This window comes from Danio rerio, chromosome 12 (assembly GCF_049306965.1).
Source record: "Danio rerio strain Tuebingen ecotype United States chromosome 12, GRCz12tu, whole genome shotgun sequence".
Taxonomy (NCBI): Eukaryota; Metazoa; Chordata; class Actinopteri; order Cypriniformes; family Danionidae; genus Danio; species Danio rerio.
Window position 1 is genome coordinate 22290633 of NC_133187.1, and position 11868 is coordinate 22302500.

The 11868-nt window shown below is 39.6% G+C and overlaps 1 protein-coding gene across 1 annotated transcript in view; it reads left to right on the forward strand.

Annotated features, from left to right (window-relative positions):
• The first annotated feature begins 9011 nt into the window (after nucleotides 1-9011).
• Nucleotides 9012-11868, forward strand: part of gna13a (guanine nucleotide binding protein (G protein), alpha 13a) — a 13569-nt gene continuing 10712 nt past the window's right edge. The window contains 2 exon segments of the mRNA NM_001012243.3: nucleotides 9012-9333; nucleotides 11156-11382. Coding sequence (NP_001012243.3) covers nucleotides 9054-9333; nucleotides 11156-11382 — 507 coding nt within the window. The 5' untranslated portion in view covers nucleotides 9012-9053.

Below are 11868 nucleotides of genomic sequence, written 5' to 3' on the forward strand. Positions count from 1 at the left end.
TTTGATGCAGGTTGATCAAATCTCTATTGTCTTCACCTATTACAAAGGCGTTGCCACACCCTAGCAACCATTTACATTACCCTAGCAACCACATAAACACATGAATTTAACCATTTCTCCACATTTACTGCTATTTTGCCCAGTTTAGTACCATTTTGTACCCCATCGATTTGCCACGCAAACCCCATTCACATTTCCTTTAGGAAATGTACAATTCTAGTTAGTGGGGTTTGCCTTAGGCAAAGTCCACTATTGTTATTCTCCATACTTATTATTATTATTCTTCTTCTTCCGTACGTTTTTCGGCGCGTAACTCGTCCCGCAGCTTTCGTCCCAGACCCTTGAAAGTGGGCTCAAATCGTCCGGTCTTATCGGGAATGGTGTGCTATGACTTTTATAAGGGGTGGGGGGTTTTTTGGCCCCGCAGGGGCCAAAAAACCCCCCCCGAAATCCCATAGACTTAACATTGAGCCGAACTTTGACGAATCACAGCGCCGAGTGTGAATTTCGTAGAAATATGGGATTCGCAACAGCTGTAGGGGGTTGCAGCCTAAGTGAGAACATACCACGCAGGGGGGTATAAGTTGTACCCCTGGGGGGCTAGGACGTCCCAAAGTGGTCCCATTGACTTAACATGGGCCCATTGACTCCCATTCATTACATTGACTCCCATTATAAATGTCACATGTCAATCACAGTACATAGCAGTGTCATACTGACTTGGGGGTGGGCTCATTTGACTCAGGCAACCAATCAGCATCTCATTATGACTTTGAAGCTCACAAGCCACGCCCCCCCAAACCACTTAAAGACCCCTAATAAGTGCCCCATTGACTTAACATGGGGTGGGATGTCCCATTGCAGATCCCATTGACTTCCATTATAAAGGTCACACATCTATAACATTACATAGGAGTGTCATAGAGACATGAGGGTGGGCTCATCTGACTCAGACAACCAATCAGCATCTCAATATGATAATGAATCTCACAAGCCACGCCCCCAAACTGGTCCCATAGACTGCCATTATAACTGCCCTACATGCATATCTTTGCTTAGCAGTGTCCTATTGGCTTGGGGGATGGCTCATCTGACTCAGACAACCAATGAGCATCTCAATATGATAATGAATCTCACAAGCCACGCCCCCAATTTGGTCCCATAGACTTCTATTACAATAGGGCTGGATGCATATCTTTGCTTAGCAGTGTCCTATTGACTTGTGGGATGGCTCATCTGACTCAGACAACCAATGAGCATCTCAATATGGTAATGAAGTTCACAAGCCACGCCCCCAAATTGATCCCATAGACTGCCATTATAACTGGCCTACATGCATATCTTTGCATAGCAGTGTCCTATAGACTTAGGGGTTGGCTCATGGGACTCAGACAACCAATGAGCATCTCGATATGATAATGAAGCTCACAAGCCACGCCCCCAAACTGGTCCCATAGACTGCCATTATAACTGGCCTACATGCATAACTTTGCTTAGCAGTGTCCTATTGACTTGGGGGTTGGCTCATTTGACTTGGACAGCCAACCACATTCAAGTTCACTCTGTAACCTCGCCCATAGCAACAAAACAGAGTACCCTAGCAACCGTTCATCAACAGCTATATCTCAGCATCGGAACATCGTAGAGACTTGGGGATTGGCTCGTTTGACTCATGCTAGCAAACGGAACTTCCTATATGCTACACATGCTAGCAGTGACTAGCTACATGCTAATATTGACTAGCCATGTACTGTAACTTGCTAGAAATGCTTACTAAGTATAAATATTTCATCAGGCATGTATGTGAGGCTTGCCTAGTAACCACCCAGGGTACCCTAGCAACTGCCTAGCAACCACCCAAATTACCCTAGCAACCGCCTAGCAACCACCTAGCAACCGCCTAGTAACGCCTTAGTAAGGGCCTAGCGACCACTCAGGACACCCTAGCAACCGCCTAGCAACGCCTTAGCAACCACTCAGAATACCCTAGCAACCACCTAGCAACACCTTAGCAACCACCTAGCAACCACTTTGGACACCTTAGCAACCGCCTAGCAACACCTTAGCAACCACCTAGCGACCACTCAGAACACCCTAGCAACCACCTAGCAACACCTTAGCAACCACCTAGCAACCACTCAGGACACCCTAGCAACCACCTAGCAACACCTTAGCAACCACCTAGCAACCACTCAGGACACCCTAGCAACCGCCTAGCAACCACTTAGAATACCCTAGCAACCACCTAGCAACACCTTAGCAACCAGCTAGCAACCACTTAGGACACCTTAGCAACCGCCTAGCAACACCTTAGCAACCACCTAGCAACCACTCAGGACACCCTAGCAACCGCCTAGCAATGCCTTAGCAACCACTTAGAATACCCTAGCAACCACCTAGCAACACCTTAGCAACCACCTAGCAACCACTCAGGACACCTTAGCAACCGCCTAGCAACACCTTAGCAACCACCTAGCAACCACTCAGGACACCCTAGCAACCGCCTAGCAACACCTTAGCAACCACATAGCAACCACTTAGGACACCTTAGCAACCACCTAGCAACCACTCAGAACACCCTAGCAACCATTCAGAACACCCTAGCTACCAAAACAAATACATTGTACCCCATCGATTTGCCACGCAAACCCCACTCACATTTCCTTTAGGAAATGTACAATTCTAGTGTTACTATTACTGTTCACTTTTTCAAAACTTCGGCGCGCAACTTCGGCCGCATTTTTTGCCCTAGAATGATGAGTGAGGTGTCAAATCGACCGGCCTGTTGAGGAGAGGTGTGCTATGATTTTTCAAAGAGGGTGGGGGTACACTGCCTCCATGAGGAGCAAAAAAGTAACCCCCAAAATCCCCATTGACTTAACATGGACACAAAATGGCTGACATTGATATCTAGATTAGAGAGTCGTAGAAGATTGGGAGTGGGCTCATTTTACTCCGCCTAACAAGTCGGTATTAAGTAGTGACATAATAAGTTTGTAGACACTCCCTAGCAACCACTTGTAGGCCCCTAACAACCATATAACAACATAAACAAACATATTTCAGCTTAGGAATATCATAGAAAGACAGGGTTTGGCCTCTTTTGATGCAGGTTGATCAAATCTCTATTGTCTTCACCTATTACAAAGGCGTTGCCACACCCTAGCAACCGTTTACATTACCCTAGCAACCACATAAACACATGAATTTAACCATTTCTTACCTTTCCAGTGCTATTGCCCAGTTTAGTACCATTTTGTACCCCATCGATTTGCCACGCAAACCCCATTCACATTTCCTTTAGGAAATGTACAATTCTAGTTATTGTTTAAAATACTGTTGTAGTGTTTAATAGTTCTTTTTCTTTTGTTTTATTGGCGGGGCTGGTGTATTGTGCACATGCCGCCACCTACAGTTCATATCTATATCTGTATCTATTATATATATGCTTACCTAAATTTCACCATCAGGACTCAGCTGTCAGCTGGCACTGCGTGTTCAGCTCCTCCAGCTTCCAGTCTTAGTCCCTCCGGGTCCTTAATACATTTTAATTTAAATGATTTATTATATTCTTTCGCTCAGTCCTGTGCTATATAGATATTGTATTAATACCCTATACCCTAAACTGTCCCTATTAACGTTTATCCCTAATATATATTCTAAGTTTTTATCTTTATGTCCATTATTGTTTAAATTTTCTGTTAATTCCCTCCTCTCTTGTATATATTTCCTGCATTCAAACACAACATGTTCTACGGTTTATCTTACTCCACAATGATCACATAAATCTTCTGCAACTTATTGACATAGTTGAATTTAATCCAGTGTGTCCAAGCCTCAGTCTAGTTAATATAATTTCTTCCTTTCAGTTCCTACCTTACACATTTCTTTTTGTCTCTGCTATTTTTTTTTATTCCTTGCTATTCTTTCTTAATATTTTCTTTAATAATAGATTTAATTTCACATTTTCCTAAGGGAACCCCAATATCTAATGTATTACTTTTTAATGCTTCCTTTGCCAGTTTATCAGCCATTTCATTTCCATATATTCCTTTATGCGCAGGTATCCAGCAAAACCCTACTGTCCCTTCTTTTGTATACGATATAAAATTGTTAATATTTCATAAATTGAATCTTCTCTGGTTGATCTATGAGTAATTAAAGATGATAATGCTGATGCTGAATCAGAACACATAACTAACTTCTCATATTTCTTCCACCCATGTTAGTCCTATTATTATTGCAGTTGTTTCTATAGAATAAATTGATAACTTACCTGTTAATCTTTTTGAAATTGCTATTTTTAATTTTGGGATGTATACACCTATGCCTGAAACTCCTGTGACTGGGTCTTTTGATCCATCAGTATATATTTGTAGACTTTCATAAAATTTCTCTTGTACATGATTTTTAATTTTTGGAAGTGTTTTATAGTAAACAGAAAAGAGGACTTTTATTAATCTTACGGCTACGTTACGTTACGTTGCGTGCATTAGCCAATCCCATTGCTGTTTTGTCATCACGTGGGAGTGATGTGGGAGTTGTATGTGATGTTAGTTCAGTAGTATGCTCACAGGTTCCAGTGTGGATTGTCAATAAACCGTTCTGCTCTGGGCAAGAGCATTACCCGCTACTGTGAAGGTGTTATTTAAGTAAACATTTGGAATGGATTTCGGTTGTTGTGTGCCCTTTTTTACGCCTCCACAGACACTTATTACACCGATAGTGTCGGGTTAAAAGCACAACAATACCATTTGTTAACGAATAGCGTGACATAAGAACCTACAACTAAAGTCACTTGGTTAATTCTTTTAAACTACATTACATTACATTATTCAGTGTCGTGTGATTGCTGAACTGAACCACAGCAAACGTGATATTGATTACAATATAATAATATTGTATTTTTATTGACTTTACCAGCAAAATTATTACATATATCTGACTTTAACAATAAGAATAAAGTTTGTTTGAAGTGCTTTGAGAATTAATATATTTTTCTCCCAGAATTAATTTTACACCAACAAGCAAATAGTAATGGCGGATGAGAAAGCCCAGCTAATTATTATAAAAATTGCGTTTAATATGTCACGAAAATGAAGTTTTAACAGTTTTTCATGCGAGAATGTAGTTCTTCTAAACTCAAATATGCGTTTGTTTAATAGATAGCGGAGATTCTGACCTCTAGGGAGTAACGGCGCTTCATCACTTATGTGTCCGGCGAAACGAGGCTTTAATCCAATAATATCCAGCTGCAGCTCCGCAGAACCACACACGTTTTAGGCACACACAATCTAGGACACACAATCTAGACAAGCCATATATGTTTACGACGGATGTTATTGTTATTAACGTCTTTTTGAACATCTTCATCGATATATTTTAATGTATATTATTAATAAATATTGTACACAATAAACAACAGTGTTTACTTTACTTTATTCCACAAATATTGCGATTGCCCAGTAAGGACCAATATAAGATGCTTACAGAGCCCACTTCAAGCCCATATGGTCATCCACGGTTGAATCCTGGTGAAAGCCCACTTTCAACCCCTTTAGGCAGGTAGGGCCCAAATGGGTCTGACATTAATTACCCAGTTAAGACCCACATAAGACCCTCACAGATCCCACTTAAAACCCTTCTGGGCTTCCATGGCTGGTCCCCGTGTGAATCCTGGGTGCAAGCCCATTTAAACCCTTTAAGCAGGTGGGGCCCAAATGGGTCTTTTATCAATTGCCTGGTTAAGACCCACATAAGACTATCACAGATCCCACTTAAAACTCTTACGGGGCATCCATGGCAGGCCCCCATGTGGATCCCGGGTGCAAACCCACTTTAAACCCCTTCAGACTGGTGGGCCCCAAATGGGTCTGACATGTATTGCCTGGTTAAGACCCACATAAGACCCTTACAGATCCCACTTAAAACCCATCTGGGCATCCATGGCTGGCCCCCGTGCTGATCCTGGGTGCAAGCCCATTTTAAACCCTTTAAGCAGGTGGAGCCCAAATGGGTCTTTCATCAATTGCCCGGTTAAGACCCATATAAGACCCTCACAGATCCCACTTAAAACCCATCTGGGCATCAACGGGTGCAAACTGACTTTAAACCCCTTTGGGCAGGTGGGGCCAAAATGGGTTTGGCATGAATTGCCCAGTGAGGACCCATCCAGTACCCTTACCCTACAGGTCCCATTTTTAGTACGTCTGGGCTTCCACGGCTGGCCCCAATGTGAATCCCGGGTGCAAGCCCATGATGGGGCCCACATTTGACACCAATAAAGCCCTCATCTGGGCCCCACATGTCATTGCTAGCTGGGTGGTGGATTGAGAAAATCACAACCTTCCGACAGACTGTCATACAGACTTAAGGTTATGCTCATTTAACTCAGACTACCAATCTGCCAATCACTGATGACCTTTCAACTTACTAACCACTCCTTACCACTTATGGCATCCTAGCAACTGTCCCAAAGACTTCTATTGTAAAAAACTGCCATTGACTTTACATTGGACATACTAACAACTCTTACTAACGACATACTGATTCATAGAAACATACTAACAAACATACTAATTATACTAGCAAGCATTCATACTAAATTCATAACGGCATGCATGCTATTTTACTAGAAACATGCAAGTGACATGCTAATATAATATGACTATATAAAAGCTTTTAGTCCTCGTGTATGAGATTTAAGGTTTGGGACTGTGCTGAAGTCTGTTCTGAAATGAAAGCTGAAGTCTCTTATGAAATGAAAGCGAGACTTGACGTCATTCGACATGGTTTTTATTGACGTGTGACTTGCATTAACAGGTGAAAATCCAATCTTTCTGCTTGCACTGCAAATGAGAGGACCCAGATCCGATTCATTCATTCATTTTCTTGTCGGCTTAGTCCCTTTATTAATCCGGGGTCACCACAGCGGAATGAACCGCCAACTTATCCAGCAAGTTTTTACACAGTGGATGCCTTTCTAGCTGCAACCCATCTCTGGGAAACATTCAAATACACATTCACACACACACTCACTACGGACAATTTAGCCAACCCAATTCACCTGTACCGCATGTCTTTGGACTTGTGGGGAAAACCGGAGCACCTGGTGGAAACCCACGCAAACACAGGGAGAACATGCAAACTCCACACAGAAACGCCAACTTTGCCAAGGCTTGAACCAGTGACCCAGCGACCATCTTGCTGTGAGGAGGCAGCACTACCTACTGAGCCACTGCTTCGCCCCAGATCCGATTCATATTGGATACATTTTTACACACGGACAAGGCCTGAATTTGATTTGAGTAAATCGGAATCAATGTGATTTTTTTCCTCCTTATACGTACATGGGCCATATCCGATCTGTACCACATGGGACAAAAAAATCTTAAAGTCACTTGAATCATGCAGTGTAAATGCAGCCTAAGTCTCACAAACATACTTTCTGTCGGATACGCATTTCTTCTCCTTTATCATGATACTCACAAAAAAATATAGCTTGGATTACAGCATCCTCCATCCTTCAGTTGTTGATTTTATTGAAAGCTGCATTGGATGTCACTATCAGCCATGTTTCACTTCAGGGTTATAGTTGTTAGTTCCTATGTAGAGAGAGTTTGCACTTAAATAGATTTTTACATAAGCACACATAAAAGAGATTGCATCAAACAAAAAGTCTTTGCTAATGATCCAAGGGCACTCAAAAACAAGCTGGAGGTCACTGGGGTAATAATGCAATCCACAGCATTCTTAAACAAGAACTGACAACATTCAACTACAATGCAAGACTCTCAATATTGTGAACAAGGAACAAAGGCACTTTGTAACATCTTTCATCAACAAGTAGAGCATGCTTAAATCTTGTTTTCCTGTCTTGTTTGATTATATAATCAAACATTCTTATATCAAAGAAAAATCCATTATATTTGTTCTCTTTTTGCTGTTTTTGTTAATAGTTTAAGAGACATCAATATTTCCCTAAACCTGCATGAAACTATTTCTGCATTATAATGATTAAAAATAATTGTAATAATAATCCCATAATAATACAAATAAAATAACAAGGATAGAAGCAATGACACCTAATTGCATCAGTAACTTGATAACCCTACCTAATAGTTTTAATCAGTCTTACCAATGTTGGCACATTGGTGCATCTGCACAAAGATGTCGGAGAACTGCTTGAAGATCTTTCTTTGGAGAAATTTTACAACCCAACCCAACACTTACAAAAATAAGAAATGCTGTTCACACCCATATATATGTGTGTGTGTGTGTATGTATATATAATGCATCCATGAATAGTTACTAGATAAATGTAGCCATGGTGAGTACATCTTAATATTCAGTCAAAATATGAAATTATGTACATTATTTAAACTGTTAATTTATTCACAAACAATTAAAGAAAATATTAATGTATGATTAAAATAATGAATAATAGTAACCTTAATAAATATAAATGAATACAAACAAGTCAACCAGATATGAAACTAAACTTTATTCAAACTTATTCAAGTACTCATGTATTTCAGACAAAACCCCATGTTCTGCTGCATGTCCATACAGTTGGGCCAGTTCTGCAGGACTTCACTTGTTTTTGCCATCACATCCCTCAGTGCTGCAGTCAGACATGAGGCTGCCCATGCCTGAGAAACCGATTTATACTGGAGATGACACCAGCATCTGGCTCAGATGATGACAAACAGGCACGTGGAGGGACTTGGTCTATAGCCGTGCAGGCTCTTAAAAAAGTTTATTTATGTGTCGGTTTAAGGATTTGATTCACCATTTGCTGAGTCGGTTTGAGGATCTGATTTATAGTTTGAGCGTTTGATTTATCATTGATCTTTTGAGCATTTGAATTTTCATTTTCATATTATTAGGAAAAACTTCTATATATAAATCATGAGACAATAAATAGTCATCAAAGTATTAATAATTTCCGAACATTAAAACCACACCCGTGATATCCGCCCATTTGTAACGAACACGTGAACGCGCCGCGCGTGCAGTGCGAGTGATGTATCCATGAAGTCGCTACTACAAAGATGGCGGATTTCCTGCCCTCCCGGACTGCTATAGTTTGTATTCCCAATTGTCTTCTCTCCAGCGGCGAAATAGATCAAATTAGAAAGTCTAAGGAGATCGACAAAAGCCTGTCTCGAGAGAAGACCTATGTGAAGAAACTAGTGAAGATCTTGCTGTTAGGAGCGGGCGAAAGTGGCAAGTCAACTTTCCTCAAACAAATGCGCATAATTCATGGGCAGGACTTCGATCAGCGGGCCAAAGAAGAGTTCCGGGCTACAATCTACAGCAATGTTATCAAAGGTACAACGCCAATAACTTCACGTCAAATGAGACATCTTCGTTATTAAAAATGTAAAAATTTCAATCTTATTGCAGCGGCAGGTGGAAGTTTATCGATTTCTTTCACGTAACTTACGTAAACTTTCGATTACTCACCCAACCCATAGACGACGCAAAGGCGAGTGGTTTTAAGCGCTTGGGCTTGTTGAACATCAGTTATACTTTTCAGAATAAAACATTTTTACTAATGGAAGTCAAACGACTTTTTAAATACGTTTACATCTGTGTCAATAGTTTACATTTCATATGAAAACGTTCATTAGCTTGGCGCCACTAACGTTAGAGAAAATAACGTTACAGCGCCTACTTTGGTCTGGGTTAGTCATCTCTATGCATTATTGTTTTATTACAGATTCTGATAAGTGTATCTCAGTATGCCACTTATTCTTGAAATAACTACAAAGCAGGAAACATAACTAAGGAAAAAAAACTTTAGTATTGAGGGAAATTTTGTTTGGTTTCATTTTCTGACAAAATCAGTTTTGCCGTTGCCTTGATAGTAGTCAACAGTGTTGGATGAAAAACATCGTTATTATACAGTTCCACGTACGAGAATAATGATTACATGACACTGAATGCAGTCAGAATTATTTAAAACTTCATTTGAACTCCTTGTTATATGTACAGTGACTGTTTTCTGATGTTACTAGCTACTAAAATGATCTTAAATTGACAGGAAATTGCCAAACTTCTCAATTTAAATGCTTAAATTAGAATACATATTAGTAGTTACTTGACTGTTTTACAAATCTATATGATACTAGAGCTTGTGTGGCCTTGTTGACCTCTTAGAAAAGGGAAATATGATGACCCCGTTTGTATGAAGACAGTATAGTTTTTAATGCATTTAATTCCATCATAACAGTAATTCCATTGAATTGATTTTTAAAGCACATGATGTCAGCAGCCTTATGTACTTTTTATACAGTGTTTCTGCTGGAATTGAAGCCTTGATTCTCAATTTGCTCTTTCACAATTGTTTTATTTTATTTTATTGTTTTTTTATTTTATTTTTATTGTATGTTTATTTTTAAATTAACATACAAGTTAAATTCAAATAAAAATTCAATTACATCACACGAAAAAAAAACTTTACAGCAAATAACAGTACAGTACGTTTGCAGTTAGACAATATCAATTGTAAAAAAAAATTCTAAATAAACTAATACCTACAGGATAAAACAAATAATCTGACATGTTTATAGTGGTCTTTTACATAGGGTTGGAGTCAAACAACATTAGTGAACAGATGTAAACCTGTTTGCACATGGTTTCTTTATATAGATCAGTTAAAGGAGAGATATTCATTTTTAATGTATGTGATTATAAGTTGCCTTGTCTCTTCCACAATTTAAGGCTGTAGATGAATCTTTCAAGTAGAAAGCAAAAATTGTCTCATGCAGTATTGCTTTACATTTCTTGATTTTGGAATCTTTAAACATTTACATTGTGGGAAAAAGACAAAAATACTGACAAGCTGTTACTTTGCTCTGTGATCATAGATACAGCAAGCACTGTTTTATGTTTTAGTGTTTTAAAACAGAAATAAAAATTTTTATTAGTTAAAAATAATGGATATCAGTAAAATCTAAAGTTGTACTTTCAATCTTTAAAGTGTTGCTAACACATTGTGTGCTCCCTTTGAATTTACATTTAAACAACATGCTGACGTGTTGTGTTCCCTTCAAAGTATTCTTTAACTTTTATTAACATTTTTCATAAAAATCCTGTTTTAGTAACCTGCACCATGTGTCTTATTAGTATTATTCCGTGGTCTGTTTAGGTGTCCGGGTGCTGGTGGATGCCCGGGAGAAATTGCACATCCCTTGGGGAAACCCTGAGAATCAGGCTCATGGAGAGACAGTGATGGCCTTTGACACTCGCTCATCCCTGATGGCCAAAGGCATGATGGAAACGAAAGTCTTTTTAAACTTCCTTCCTGCCATCCGTGCCTTATGGCAAGACAGCGGTATTCAGAATGCATATGACAGACGAAGAGAGTTTCAGCTGGTAAATATGATTATTACGCTCGTTATTACATTGTATTGATTATTAGACCAAGTAAATGAATGTGCATTTTATCGTTTGCTTTTAGGTCACTGAAGTGAAATCGTGTATTTAAAATCCACCTAATCTTGTTCATAGGACTTGTGTAATTGTGGGGGCCGTGATCTTGAAGGAATGTTGATCTGTTGTTAAACGGCTCGCTGTTATAAAGCATGATTAGCTCTGAGTACTTGTATAATTACTCCTATCAAGCTTCAAACATTATAGTGTAATGCATGCTTGTATTTTTCATGAATTGGCCATGTTGGATATTGCACTGATGCTGTCACTATAGCAAAGATAATGGCTGAATCCATTCAGGGTTGTGCTGGTATACAAGTTGAACACAAGTACAGTCACTACAGTGAGTGTGTTCTGTCTGCGCATGTGTTTAGTTTGCATGTCGGTTATGAAGATAGGATCATTCATGTTCAGGGGTAGAGCCCTTGT